Source organism: Pistacia vera, unplaced genomic scaffold, assembly GCF_008641045.1.
Source record: "Pistacia vera cultivar Batoury unplaced genomic scaffold, PisVer_v2 Contig82, whole genome shotgun sequence".
NCBI classification, from domain to species: domain Eukaryota; kingdom Viridiplantae; phylum Streptophyta; class Magnoliopsida; order Sapindales; family Anacardiaceae; genus Pistacia; species Pistacia vera.
In genome coordinates, this window is record NW_022196690.1 from 752008 (window position 1) to 766560 (window position 14553).

General features: G+C 35.6%; 1 protein-coding gene across 1 annotated transcript; it reads left to right on the forward strand.

The window, feature by feature from the left end:
- Nucleotides 1-489: 489 nt before the first annotated feature.
- On the forward strand, nucleotides 490-3250 carry LOC116117638. The gene is made up of 8 exons (XM_031403666.1): nucleotides 490-823; nucleotides 920-941; nucleotides 1715-1771; nucleotides 1859-1940; nucleotides 2259-2354; nucleotides 2439-2563; nucleotides 2656-2674; nucleotides 2760-3250. Exons 1-8 carry the CDS (start codon nucleotides 724-726, stop codon nucleotides 3018-3020), a joined length of 762 nt encoding a protein of 253 aa, XP_031259526.1. The 5' UTR covers nucleotides 490-723; the 3' UTR covers nucleotides 3021-3250.
- Nucleotides 3251-14553: the final 11303 nt, after the last annotated feature.

The following is a 14553-nucleotide window of genomic DNA, read 5'->3' on the forward strand; positions in this document are numbered from 1 at the left end:
TTTATAATTTATAGTTTATAGTTTATAACTTGTATTTCAGATTTGAATACATTTGTTATAAGGAAATTTTGATTAATGATGTTAAAAATCAAAATCAGTAATTTTTTTTTTCTGCTGACGTCATGATGATGTCATCATACTGACGTCACGGTCGGACCCGCCGGTCAGACCGTTCGGCCCGTCAAACCTGTGATCCGGTGGCTTGATTGGGTTGACTCCGGGTCAGATTTTAAAACCTTGCTAAAAAGAAAAGATGAAATAACGTGAATAAAAATCACCCTTCAGAAATTCAATCGTTACACGTCGGCCAAGCGTGTTTCCACCTTGGAGAAATCAAAATCAAATTACCAGGAAATTGCTATTTGTATTTCCTCCTCGGAAGTATAACCGTATTCTAAAATATTTTAAAGCGTTGACCAGGTCAATGCCAGCCCAGCAACTAGAAACGCCAATAGAAACGCGACACGATGAAAACATTTTCCAAATTTGAAGCGGCCAGTGCTGTAAAATTAGCCTCGTAGTCTTCTTCAGACGACTTTCCATATGGACTGTTTTTAAATCGAGGGACTTACGTCTACACAGACGACAGACCCACTTTCTGATTTTTTTTTTTTTTTTTTTTAATTTCAAACCTCAAATCGCACACCGGATCTTCAATCTAATCAAAATCAACCGAAGTGTTAGTGTGCCGGAGTTTGAATCTCGCCAGATCAGACGGTGAAAATGGCGTCCGCCGCTGCTATGGAGAAGATGCAGCTCCGTCGAAGCTACCAAAACTTGTGGCACAGTGACCTCTTGGGTTCCATTAAAAAAGACACTCCTTGTATGTTTTCTATTTTTTTTTTAATGTCCGTGTTTCTGTTTTAGGGTAATTTTTTTTTCCCCTAATTTATTGTTTGGTGCTTGTGTTAATGTGCAGATTGCTGCTTTGCGGTTCTCTGGTGAGAATTTTAGATCTTCATTTTTTATTATTATTAATTGCGGTTATGGATCTGTTAATTATCAGCTGAATTTTGTTATATTCTAGGGTTTATTTTGTTTGATAAAATTATAATTTGTGGTTATTAAATTTGCTAATTTAGGTTAAATTTCTTTAACCTATTCTTAACTTGAAACGTAATAGTTAATTATATATCATGTCCATTTTGTTTCTTATAAAAAATGTTGCAGTATTTGAAACAGGGTAATGCTTATAAAGTTAGGATCTCAATTTTTCTATCTCACTCGTGTGGCAGTTGATTTGACAAGTTATTCACGTATCTCATCGTTCTAGAGATGTTGTGAAATCATCATTAACATTATTGTTTGAAATATTATAAATTAGCAATTTAGCAGGCATGAGGAAAAACAGTAGTTTTTTTTTAACCCTATAAACAGTTGCTGAATTATGCATGTACTGTTAGGTTTAGCTAGATTCTTCTAGTCTGTTTCGTATAACTTGTTATATATTCCATACTGAACCTTGCAATTGTATTTGTCTTGACATACTGTTAAATTACCTGCTCTTAATTCTTTCTTGAGTTTCCATTTTTCGCTTTCATCTTTACCTTTCTTTCCTGGGGAATGAATTAGTTCATTTTGCAATAATTTTTTATTTTCTGATATTTGCTGATCTGGTTAATTTACGTTTTGAATTTATGAGATATTTAATTATAAAATGTTTGCTCCTTTGCATCGCAATGCAATGCATCTGGTTCGCCTTTGTTTATTGTAGTCCCCCATGTGTATCTTACATACTTCGGAAACGAGCACTTTACAATGACATGTCCAGGTACTTCTGATTCTGTTTAACTCTGATCTTAGCTGTTTTAATATGTAATACTTTGGTGTAATTATAGTTTCATCTTGTTTTTCATAGGTATGTCTGTTGTGCTGGTTATATGCCCTGCAGCGGCAGGTGTTATGAAAGTTCTTGTCCCGAAGTTTGCCTTGGCACTGAGGTATGGGTTTTGTTTGTCAATGCCGTTGCTTTGTTTTTCATGGTCTATGTTCTCAGCTTCTTGGTTAAAACACAGCTATGGAATTTGTGGCCACAAGATATGCCTACATTTTTTTCTTATAGCTTCTATTTCAAAAAGGAGAACTTAGCTTTTGTTTGTTCAGTATTCATAGAATGCCTTCTCCTATGTCGTCACTATTCAATGAAATGATGAACTTAACATGCTTTGATGTGAAATTAATTCATTATAAACTGACATGGCAATTGTAAACGCTTTTCTTTCAATCATTAATTACTTTTAAATTCTGCTAATTTCCAGGTTTTCTGTTGCTTTGGAAATTCAGTGGCCTCTACTCGCTTTCTGTTGCAAGATGAATTCAACATCCAGACAACTCGCTGCGATAATTTTATTATTGTACTGTCGTAAATCTCTCTCAATCTGTAATTATAGATGCACTTATTTACCATTTGTTAATCATGTTTATTTGTTGATAAACAGGGGTTTATGTTCTGCCTTCAGCAAGTTGCATGCATATTTTCCATAGTTGCATGCATTGTTGGAAGTGATGAACTTCGGGAGGCTTCTCAGATTTTGAATTTGTTGGCTGATCTAGTTTATTGCACGTAAGGGTCTTTGTCTTCTCCCTGCTATAAGCTTTTAGTCAAAAAATGGCTACAAAATATCATACTGATTCACTGAATGTTTTCCTTTGCAGGGTTTGTGCATGCATGCAGGTATGCAACATGCAAGTGATTCACATACTTGTGAATGGAATGATTTCAATGTGATATTTCTTTCGTTTTGTTTGATTATGTGTAGACACAACACAAGATTGAATTGGACAAAAGAGATGGTGTGTTTGGTCCACAACCTATGGCAGTACCCCCTGTTCAACAGATGTCTCGCCTTGATCAGCAATATCCTCCCACAGTTGGATATCCACCACCGCATGATGCATATGGACAGCCCTACGGTTACCCACCTCCTCAGGCACAAGGCTACCCCCCTCCGTCACAAGGCTACCCCCCTCCGTCACAAGGCTATCCTCCTGCTTATCCACCTCCTGGCTATTCTAGGTGATCACGTTTTCTGTGTTGCATCTGAGTTTTCTGTCCAAGGTGACTATTCTGCTGTGTTGCATGTTACCAGTAAATTTCCAAGTCTTGTGATATATTTAACTGGGTTTCGAGTGGAGCTGCAACTTTTTATGAGTGTTTACTTGCCAATAGGCCATTGTTATAGTAGTATATTTGTGTGTTTTGTGATATTACCATTGTTTATTAAAAAATACATAATCGGTACAAGTACAATAATATTATTCTTCTAGTTTTACCTATTCTCTGCTATTTTATCTGCAATTTTATGTTTGCCAATAAATGAATAATATATATATATATATAGAAACAGAAAAATAATGTAATTTGTGGTGATGACCCAATTCCTATGATTTGATTCTGAATTTGATATAGGCGAAGTTTAGAATGAAAGTTCCACAAGGAAACACAAATGATTTGGAAGTTGCATGCACATGACATGAGGGCAGCTTTGCTTGTCTATGTGATTTAAGTTGAAGTGTCCCTATTAATATTTACTAAAATAAATATTAATATAATTGGATCATGTTTCTTTATGATGCTTCAATCCAAAGCTTTTCTATGACAAAAGAAAAGCAAAAGTGAACATTCGTGGGGGTTTCTTGCAAGAGGATGTTTAATTAAGCAAGTTGTTTGTTAATTTAAGAAAATATGAAAGAGTTTTGCCCTTCTGTTTCTCAGCTAAAAGTAAAAAGGATGTGGGGCCGCTCGCAATTTTGAAAAATTCTGGGACTTTTTCCATCAATAAGAAATTCTAAGTGGGCATTATTAGTTTTATTTAACAATAATAAAGCAATCTAAACCGTGTGGGCTCATTTCATTTTTTGCTTCCACACGCGGAGTCGCTAAGATCTTGCCATTTGGCAGCACCACTCGATGTCCCACNGGTCATGATGTTAATGCATGATTAATATTATGAAATGGCATGAAGATGCAATGTAATACATGTTTTAAGAGATGTATGTGAGCAAGAGGTAATGTAAATGGATTGATAATCCATAGATGAATTAAAAGTATTAAGCTCACCAAAATATGTATTTACATGCCATAAGATGTTAGAGATGCATATAGACATGATGGAAAACGCGTAAGCATATCCTTGTATACCGGTTGAGGAAAGATGAATACATGCTTTAGATGTTAAATAACGCGTAAACACGTTTCTTGATGATATGAGCTCTAGATGAATTTGAGGCTAGATGATATGAAGTGCTTAAGACGCTAAGAGAAGTTTGATCGGCTACACGTTAAATGCTTCATATACATTTGTATAATTTCCGGATAAATTCTTAAAGTTTCTAAATTATAAGTTTGGATCCTGCGTGATATTTTATATGCATGTTTTGGATATTATTATTATTATCCTTACACATATTTTTTCTAAATACAACTCGTTCTCTAGACATGTATCCCAAGGATTCTCATTGAGGGATAATCAGAGGATACCTGACTGGAGGGGGGTTTTACATCCCTCCCTTGGTTGTTGTTTCTTCTAAGCTTCGTCTACATCTTCTTCTTCTTCGTCTACATCTTCTTCTTCCTCCGCCATTAACACTATCTTTTTCCTCCGCCATTAACACCTTCTTCTTCCTCCGCCATTAACATCTTCTCCGCCAAAGATCCGCCTCTTTCTCCTCCTGACATTTTGTCTAGGTATGTGTATCTCCTCTTTGCATTTTATATTTCTATTTACAAAGATTTAATGATGGATTGGGTTTGGGTTATGATTTCAATTTAGTGGTTTAGGTTCTTGGGTTGTGTTTGATGTAATGCAAGTTGAAAGGAGTGAGATTTGTTGATGATTTTCTTGCATTGTGGGTAGCTGGGGGTGGTAGCACTGATTATAGGTGAAGATGACTGAAAACGTATTTTGTGGCTAATGGATCGCTTAAGCGATCTGGTATAAGTCTGGTATATAGTAGCAGATCGCTTAAGTGATTTGGTATAAGTCTGGTATATGGCAACAAATCGCATAAGCGATCAGATATATGGCAGCAGATCGTTTAAGCGATCAAGCTTATTTATACCAGATCGCTTAAGCGATGTATTGGATCGCTTAAGTGATACACCTGATCGCTTAAACGACTCTGCAGATGTTTTTTTTTAAATCTATCAACCCTTATTATATCGGTTAATAATTTTTTTTCTTGCATTATAGGGACTTGGCTATTATTAGACATGGGACAAGTTTTTTTAGGTGTTGAATATTTTGGTGAGTGGCTAGATGATGCTCCGTTTACTTGTTCACTAGTTTCTCTTGGCTGTATGTCAATCTTTTGTGGTGCATTAAACTAATTTTATATCCTTGTATTTCTAGCTATGCCATCAAGAAGAAGGATAAAATCGAGAGAGTTGTCAAGGCCAACCGTTGAAGACTTATTAGTGAATCATAAAACAATTTTAATGGTTTTGATAAGTACTTTATGAGATTACCTTTTTTGTCTCATGGATTTGTTATGAATGCTTTGTTGTTTTCAATTTTTTATGTTGACAATTGGATATCTTTTTGTTTGAAGTTTTGAATAGATGATAGTAAGGATGCTTCTAGTTACATAATTGTTGCTCTTATTGTACTACGAAATTCATTCAATATTGAGTTGTTATTGTGCTACTAAATTAATTCAATATTGAGATGTTATTATGCATATAAATTCATTCAATATTGAGATGTTATCAATATAGGGTCGCTTAAGCGACCGGTGACATTGCTTAAGCTAATTTTCTTGAATTTGAGACAGAAATATCATGTACAAATAAAATTAGCCTTGGTCGCTTAAGCAACATTGGCTATCGCTTAAGCGATCACGACTTATCTATACAATATCGAATTTGAGAGGGAATAGTCAAGTATGAAGAAAATTGGCCTTGGTCGCTTAAGCGACGTCGGCTATCGCTTAAGCGATCATGGCTTATCTGCACAGGATCGCTTAAGCGAGAACTGACATCGCTTAAGCAATCTTGAATTTGAGAAGGAATAGTCAAATACAAAGAAAATTGGCCTTGGTCGCTTAAGCGATCACGACTTATCTATATAGGATCGCTTAAGCGAGAGCTGATATCGCTTAAGCGATCAAGGGTAATTTGCTTTTATACTTAGAATAATCTTTCTCAAATACACAATCGCTTAAGTGATGTCAGCTCTCGCTTAAGCAATCTAGTATAGATAAGTCGTGATCGCTTAAGAGATATCCTACGTCGCTTAAGCGACCAATGCCAATTTGCTTCTTTTCTCCTCAATTTTTTGATATTGTGAAGTTTGGGTGAGAAATTATATTCTTTTCAAACATATATTTGTGAAATGAGGTACGTTTCTACTAACGTGTCACACTAGTGTGATATGACATTTCTCTATGTATCATAGGGTTGTTAGTCACATATCGTAGCTGTTATATTTTGATGTTGTGAACGTCAGTGGTTTAAATTAATGGTAATAATCTTCTTAAATGGCCTTAATATGTGTTGATGGAATTAGGTTGCCAAATAATCCTCCATAAATGGCCTTAATATGTGTTAATAACCAATGTCGCTTAAGCGATCAAGGCTAATTTGCTTCTTTTCTCCTGAATCTTGTGATGTTGTGAACGTCCCATGTTAATATTAACATTACTTAATATAGGGTTGTCAAATAATCCATATAAAAAACAAGATTGCTTAAGTGATGCATCTCTCATTTAAGAGATCCAGTATATATAAGCCTTGATCGCTTAAGCGATAGCCTACATCATTTAAGCTACCAAGGCTAATTTGTGTCTAAATAACCCTCAAGTACACAATCACTTAAGCGATGCAGCTATCGCTTAAGCGATCCAGTGTATTTAAGCCTTGGTTGCTTAAGCGATAGCCCACATCACTTAAGCGACCAAGGCTAATTTGTGTTTAAATAATTCTCAAGTACACGATCGCTTAACCGATGCCAGCTCTCGCTTAAACAATCCAACATAGATAAACCTTGATTGCTTAAGCGATAGCTCATATCACTTAAGCGACCAAGGCTAATTTGTGTCTAAATAATCCTTAAGTATACGATCGCTTAAACGATCCAGCATATATAAGCCTTGATCGTTTAAGCGATCCAGCATATATAAGCCTTGATCGCTTAAGCGATAGCCCACATCGCTTAAGTGACAAGGCTAATTTGTGTCTAAATAATCCTCAAGTACACGATCATTTAAGCGATGTTAGCTCTCGCTTAAGCGATCCAGTATAGATAAGCCTTGATTGCTTAAGTGATAGCCCACATTGCTTAAGCGACCAAGGCTAATTTGTGTCAGTAATCCTCAAGTACATGATCGCTTAAGCGATGCAGCTCTCGCTTAAGCGATCCAGCATATATAAGCCTTAATCGCTTAAGCGATAGCTCACATCGCTTAAGCTACCAAGGCTAATTTGTGTCTAAATAATCCTTAAGTACACGATCGTCTAAGCGATGTCAACTCTCGCTTAAGTGATCCAACGTAGATAAGCCTTGATCGCTTAAGCGATAACCCACATCGCTTAAGCGACCAAGGCTAATTTGTGTCTAAATTTTCCTCAAGTACACGATCACTTAAGCGATGCAGCTCTCACTTAAGCGATCCAGCTCTCGCTTAAGCGATCCAGTATATACAAGCCTTGATCGCTTAAGCGATAGCCAACACATCAAGGCTAATTTGTGTCTATATAATCCTTAAGTACACGATCGTATAAGTGATGTCAGTTCTCGCTTAAGCGATCCAGTATAGATAAGTCTTGATCGCTTCAGCGATAGCTTTTATCGCTTAAGCGACCAAGACTAATTTGATAATCTCATAAAGTACTCATCAGAACCATTTAAATTGTTTTCTGATTCACTAATAAAAATTGTTTTTTGATTCACTAATAAGTGTTCAACAAATTAAGAAAAAAACTGATAAAACAACAGCCATAAATTTTGTCAACCAAGATCCTCACTCACCAAACAATCAATTAAGAGAAAAACTGAGGAAATTATATTTATTAACAAGAAGAAAATACAATAAAGAAATCTGGAAAATGATAGTTCCAGTAGTTCCCAAAATAACAACCTACCAAAACATGCATTTTGTCTCAACTAAATACACTTTCAGTCCTTACTCTAAAGATTCAATGGATCATGTCAACCCTTTCTAACTAAATACACTTTCTGCTACTCAAAAAACACAGCCAAATCTATTCCATGCTTTTGTATCTCCAATAGCTTCATATGCCTTCCTTTCTTCCTCACTTCATTGCTTCAAAGTTTTTGAACCATTAATAGACAAATCACCAGACCTGCAGAAAAAGCATTGTCAAATTCTCATAATAGAGAAAAAAAGACATGAACCATGAGGCTTGGAAGGAGTATGCAACTAACTCTTGTTTGCTTGACAGATTCTTGTTTCCTGCTAGCATTACATGCAATAATCTACCTTGGAAAATTGAATTATGTATTTCTACAATGGCCCTACACAATCAACCAAAGATGTTAACAAATGACTAAAATAAAGAGGAAGAAAATCTACTATTGTTTGCTTGACAAATTCTTATTTCTTGCTAGCATAATGTACAAGAGAGATGATGAAGGCCAAGCCTTGCAGGGCTGGCTGCGCGTGGACAGCCGTGTAATATGCAGGGCAAGCCCCCAGTCCCCCTATTATGCTCTCTTTGCCAACAAAAGCCATCCAACCTGCCATAAACAATCTCCCTAGGGCCTCCCTTTGCAAGCCCAAAGCACCCACTCCTCCGATGCTCTCCAACTTCTCGACAAAATGCAACAATGACCTTAACAACAAACACCAACCAAATATCCCTAAATTGGCACCAACAACCAATAATTTCATAAAATATATAGATTATTACTTATTCTTCCTCTTCTTCCACCTCATCGCTAGAATTGGCGCTAGCGTCTTCCTCTTCATTTCAATTTCGAATCTTCTCGTCCCTTCTTCTGCCGGCACGGTGTCTTCTATTAGCGCCGTCTCCTTTACCAGCCGGGTGTCCTCTGACGGTGGAGCAACTTTAGTCATCGAAAGTTGCTCCACCGTAACCTTTTCTTCTGCATTTTTGGTAGACCCAGTAGTGCCTACAATTTGGGGAGTGGATGAGTTTTTTTTGGTTTCTTTGAGAATCTTAGCCATTGTAACTTAACCGGGAATGGCAAGGAATGACAAAAATGCAAAGAGCAAAGAAATTGAGAAATGGCAAAAAATTGGAAGAAAAAACGAGAGAGAGGAAGGTGTTTGAATCGTTTTTTGAGAAAGAGAAACTGAGAGGAATGTGTTTTGTCTTTCAAATTTTAAACCAACTTCTCTTTATTATACTTTAACCCACAAACGTTTAAATCTTTTTACCCTAACCCTTTTTGCTGCTTTAATTGTGCTTAAGTGTGCCAAGTCAAATTTTTAAACCAAAAAAAAAAAAAAAAAAAATCAAAAAAAAAAAAAAAAAATAAAAACCTTTTCAAGGTTATATTCTCATTCGAAACTTGGGAAGGCATATCAATTAAATTTCCTCCTCTAAATCCCATCTGTCATTTTTTAAAATTATAAATATATTTTATCTCCCAAATTACTAAACAAATCCCACCATTAAGCTAACCATCAACGTATCAAATGTTTTTACTAAATGGATCTTAGGTTATTGGACATTATATCCAAATCTTCAAAAAAAAAAAAAAAAAAAAAAAAAAAAAAAAAAAAAATTTGGGGACCCCCCTACTTCTCATCCTCTCTTTCTTGCTATCCTTTTATACTCACACAAAAATTTTATAGATTTTTTTCATTGGGGTGTTTGGGTCAACTTACGTACACCTTAACTAATCTCTCGAGACCCTATAACTACCAGTTGGGTTAGAGCTCTAGTGCCTATCTTTATTAGCAACCGAGGAAGGACTCAAACTTAGACATCTTGAGTAATACACCTAAGAGTCCGTATCAAATCACTTAACCACCCAGAGGTAGTTAAATTTAATAGATTTTCATATGACAATAGGACTCACCAGAAATTTAAGGGATTCTAGAATGAAGAAAATACCAAATAGTCACACTATGAATGGAACAATAGCTGAAAATTTGACAGAATCTGTTGCTTAATCATGTTTGTGCAAGTAGCTAAATCAAATAGTTCATAATAGGGCTAGAAGAAATTACCAATTAGAGCCAGAACGCATCAGGAAATGATAGTTCTAAGAAAAAACAATAATGATATTCCACAAGTGAGCATCAACTGTAAACAGTGTTTTAAAACCCGGCCCGACCTAGTCGGTTTAACCGATTCGACCAAGAATCAGCCACTAAGCCAAGCTGGACAGGGTGAAAACCTAGTGATATGAATTCATCCAGTAGGACCCATGGTTGGACCAATGTCACTGTAGCAACCCGCTGGTCCAACCAATTTTGGAGCAAAACCAGGTAAAACTATTCCCTAATAGTAAAATCTAATACTAAATCCCTAATTTGAGTTTTATCATTGGATCATGGTTTTCAACTCTCTAATTTAGGGTTCAGTCTTTGTTAAAGTGAAGAAGAAGAAGTGGCTAGTCTAATTTTGACCTCGTTTGGCTAGATTGCGATTGCCAAGGCTTTCTTGGCCGTCAAGTGAAGTAAGGGGGAGGGGAAGGAAGAAGAAAGAGAAGAGGAGACAAAAAGAAAGAGGAAAGAAGAAGAAAGAAAAGAGGAGACAAAGAGGAAGAGGAAGGAAGAAGAAAGAGAAGAGGAGAAAAAAAGGTTACAGTAGAGAAAGGGGAAAGTGATCGAAAAAAGAAGAAAGTGATGGGGAGAGAGAAAAAAGACAAAAGAAGAAAGTGACGAGGAGAGAAAAATAAATAATAAAAAGTTGCAGGGATGCGTTTGCTTTATTTTAAACTTAAATTTTAGGGTTGTGGTTGTTGGATTTCAAACTTATAGGAACTGATGTAATTGTTTAGGAATGTGGCTATTGTACACTGGTCAAACCGTCTGGTCCAACCGGTTAGACTAGTCAGTTTGACCAGTATACAACAGATAGACTGGTCAAACTAGGAACCGGCCTCTTGATTGGGGGTCAAAGAGTGGTTTGGTTTTTAAAACATTGACGGTAAACTTAACAATATTTGTGCATAATCAATGAGTTGGGGCTATACTCAGCATCTCCACCTAATACTAAAATGCAAAGATCTTACCAAATTAGCTGATGTTAGTGCACCTCGAGAATTGTTAGGAATAATTTCTGCAACATATATAGGTGCCTGTTTAAAACAAGAGTGCAAGAACTATCTCATGACTCAATTATGTATATAAATTAATCAACAATAAAATGCAGAGTTTATTACTGTTACCACATAACCAATTAGGTTAATTCCAATTCCCAATGACGCTCTTCCAATATCTAGGGACCAGACATCCTTGAACAACCATTTAATTGATCAAACCCATCAAAAGATCAAACAACGATTCAAATTCTTTAAGTTATATTTGAAACCGTTGTATAAATTGTTAGGAAAATCAAAATATCTCTAAACAAGTTACCTTAGCAAATGCTATAGCCAGCCAACCAAATGATAAATTGATGGCTTTTACGAGTATATTTTTTTCTTAAATCTTTCCAAGGTGTTTTCTTGTTTCTTTTTGCTCATATACTTCTTCATTACTTCCTTAAAGTTAGTCCCACTGTTATAAAAATTACGAATGTCAAATTTTGAATGCTTTTGTGTATATGTGTGTGTGCACATTTGCATGTACTTAATGTTTATCATAATATGCTTAATTACTATGGTTTTGAAGGTTTGGGACCGTGAAAAGCTTGTCATCATACCTGATCATTATATATTCACAAGTGATGAATGTGTAAACCGTAATGTTGATATCTTGAGGGACTTCTACATGGAGCAAAATATCAAGTACTTTTATGATATTAAAGATCTTGGTAACTTTAAGGTATAGCTCTACCATCCTTTTCGGTTTATTTCCAATTTCTATCAAAGAGCTTAACACCTCTTACTCCTTGTTTGACAGTGGGTGAAAAGTTTACTTCATAAATTTGCAGGTTAACCTAATTATAAAGGTGTATGCCATGTTGCACTTGCCCACGAAGGTCATTGCAGGCCTGGAGAGGTGTAGTTTTATTAGAGAAATCAATTAATTATTTATACTCTTGTCTGTTATGCCATATTTTTCAAAAAATGCTTTTATGATCTTCATTATTGTGTTTAGGTTTTGTTAGGTACAGATTCTCACACCTGTACTGCTGGAGCATTTGGCCAATTAGCTACTGGCATAGGCAACACTGATGCAGGTTTTGTATTCGGCATAGGGAAGCTATTGCTCAAGGTTTGTTCCTTCTTACCGTTTCTACTATAGGAAAACCAACATAATATCCAAAAATAGTTGTTGAATACTGATGGATTGAACCTTTCTTTAACAGAATAGTACGGGAAACTCTATTAAAAATAGTTAAGATATTTGTGTATATAAACATATTTTAGTTTTATATTGCCTGCTATTGTATTTGCTGAGGGCAATCTTGTTGGATTATTCAGTTTTTGTATATAGTTGTATTATTACTGCTGTTGTTAAAGTAGTTAAAGTGTAATTAGTTAGTTTGTTAGAGTAATTAGTTAGTTTAATGAACTATAGTTAACCAATGAACTATGGTTAACTGAATGTAATAAATTGGGGTACTATACTCAATTTTTCACTTGAGCTGAATAAGAAACTTTACTCTACTTCTTTGAAACCTCATCTTTGATAAAAAACAAACATGGTATCAGAGCTCTTCATCAAGCTATGAAATCACCATATCTTTTCAAGAATTTAGCTAATGTTGAAAGAAGAGATCGTATAGTTGAGGATTGGTTTTTAGTTCAATAGTTGCTCAAGTTAGGTTAGTCTTCTGCAAATCAATCAAAGATTGCTCAATACAAGTGGGTTCTCTATAAATCGTTGAAAGAAATGATTTAGAGCAAGCGAAATGGCAACAGATCCAAGCTCACCTCTTTACATCCAACCTTCCAACACTCCTGGTTCAGTTTTGATCTCTGAACAACTCATTGGAATGGAGAACTAAGAAATATGGAGTAGAGCTATGATTGTGTCTTTAAGAGCGTAGAATAAGCTAGGATTTGTGGATGGTTCTTGTGAGAAATCAAGCTTCAATCAATCGTTACATGCACAATGGAAGCGATGTAACTCCTTAGTGTTAGCATGAATTTTTAACACGGTCTCAAAGGATATATTCAATAGTATCATGTATTCGAGTAGTGCGCGTCAAGTGTGGCAGGATTTGAAGGAACAGTATAACAAATTTAATGGTACAAGAGCTTTTGGAATTCATAGAGAAATTGTGAATTTGGTGCAAGGAACCAACTCGGTTGTAGTGTATTACAACAAACTCAAAACCTTATGGGATGAATTAAGCTCGTTAGTCAGTCTACCAACACCAGACAATGAATAAGCTAAAGCTTATTTAGCACATTTGAATCAACAGAAGCTACTGCAGTTCTTGATTGGGCTAAATGACTCATACAGTTTAGTAAGAAATCAAATTTTGCTGATGGCTCCTCTACCCTCGGTGAAACAGGTATACTCGATAGTTAGTCAAGATGAGAGTCAAAAGATCCTCACTGGTTTCAATCATAGCACAAAAGTCACTACTGTGTTATACTCGCAGGGAAACCATAATAATCAAACTCAGAACACAAAATATAAGGGGAAAAAACCCTATATTGAGTGTGATTATTGTCATGCTCCAAGACACAAGAAGGAAAATTGCTATAAGCTACACGGATATCTAACGGATTTTCAATTCACCAGAGGAAAATCGGGGACGAAGACTAAGGCTAATCAAGCCCAATCTAACTAGGAATCTGTTCCACAGACTCAAACCATGAATCCAGAATCTAGAGCTAATCTTGGAAATGTGTTGACACCAGAACAATATGCACAGTTGTTACAATTGCTGGGCAAAGAGAACATCTCGACACCATTTGCAAACTTAGTAGGTAAAACCATCTCTTTATACTCCAGTTTTAATAATGAGGACTGGATATTAGATTCAGGGGCCATAGATCATATGACCCATAATTTTCAGAGTCTTGAATTTACTATTGCTAGCCAGTCACCCATAGTAAACTATGTAGGACTTCCTAATGGTACAAAAACCCCCCATTAAACATGTTGGTTCTATGAAATTGCAGGAAAACTTGTGCCTTGATAAAGTTTTGTTCTTACCAGATTTTAAATATGATCTACTATTAGTGTCTAAATTGACTTCATCATGTAGATGTTTTGTTACATTTTATCCTAATTTTTGTGTTATTCAGGATCTATGGAATGGCAAACTAAAGGGGATTGGTAAGCAATGCCAAGGGTTATACCATTTTGTTCCTAGTTCACAAATAAAATTTTATAGTACTGTTTTAGGAATAAAGGATGTTGCTTGTAAGCATTCTTCTAATTTAGGACTTGAAACAATTGTCAGTAAACAATCAAATGTACCTAGTGCTTCTTCAATAAAGAACCCCTATTTTTCATCAGCTTTATCTACTGCCTTGCATATTAAAGATACTA

Coding starts and splice junctions, on each gene's coding strand:
- LOC116117638 (XM_031403666.1), top strand. CDS start 724: ATGGCGTCCGCCGCTGCTATGGAGAAGATGCAGCTCCGTCGAAGCTAC. Junction 942..1,714: donor TGCTGCTTTGCGGTTCTCTG/GTGAGAATTTTA, acceptor TGTTTATTGTAG/TCCCCCATGTGTATCTTACA. Junction 1,941..2,258: donor AAGTTTGCCTTGGCACTGAG/GTATGGGTTTTG, acceptor GCTAATTTCCAG/GTTTTCTGTTGCTTTGGAAA.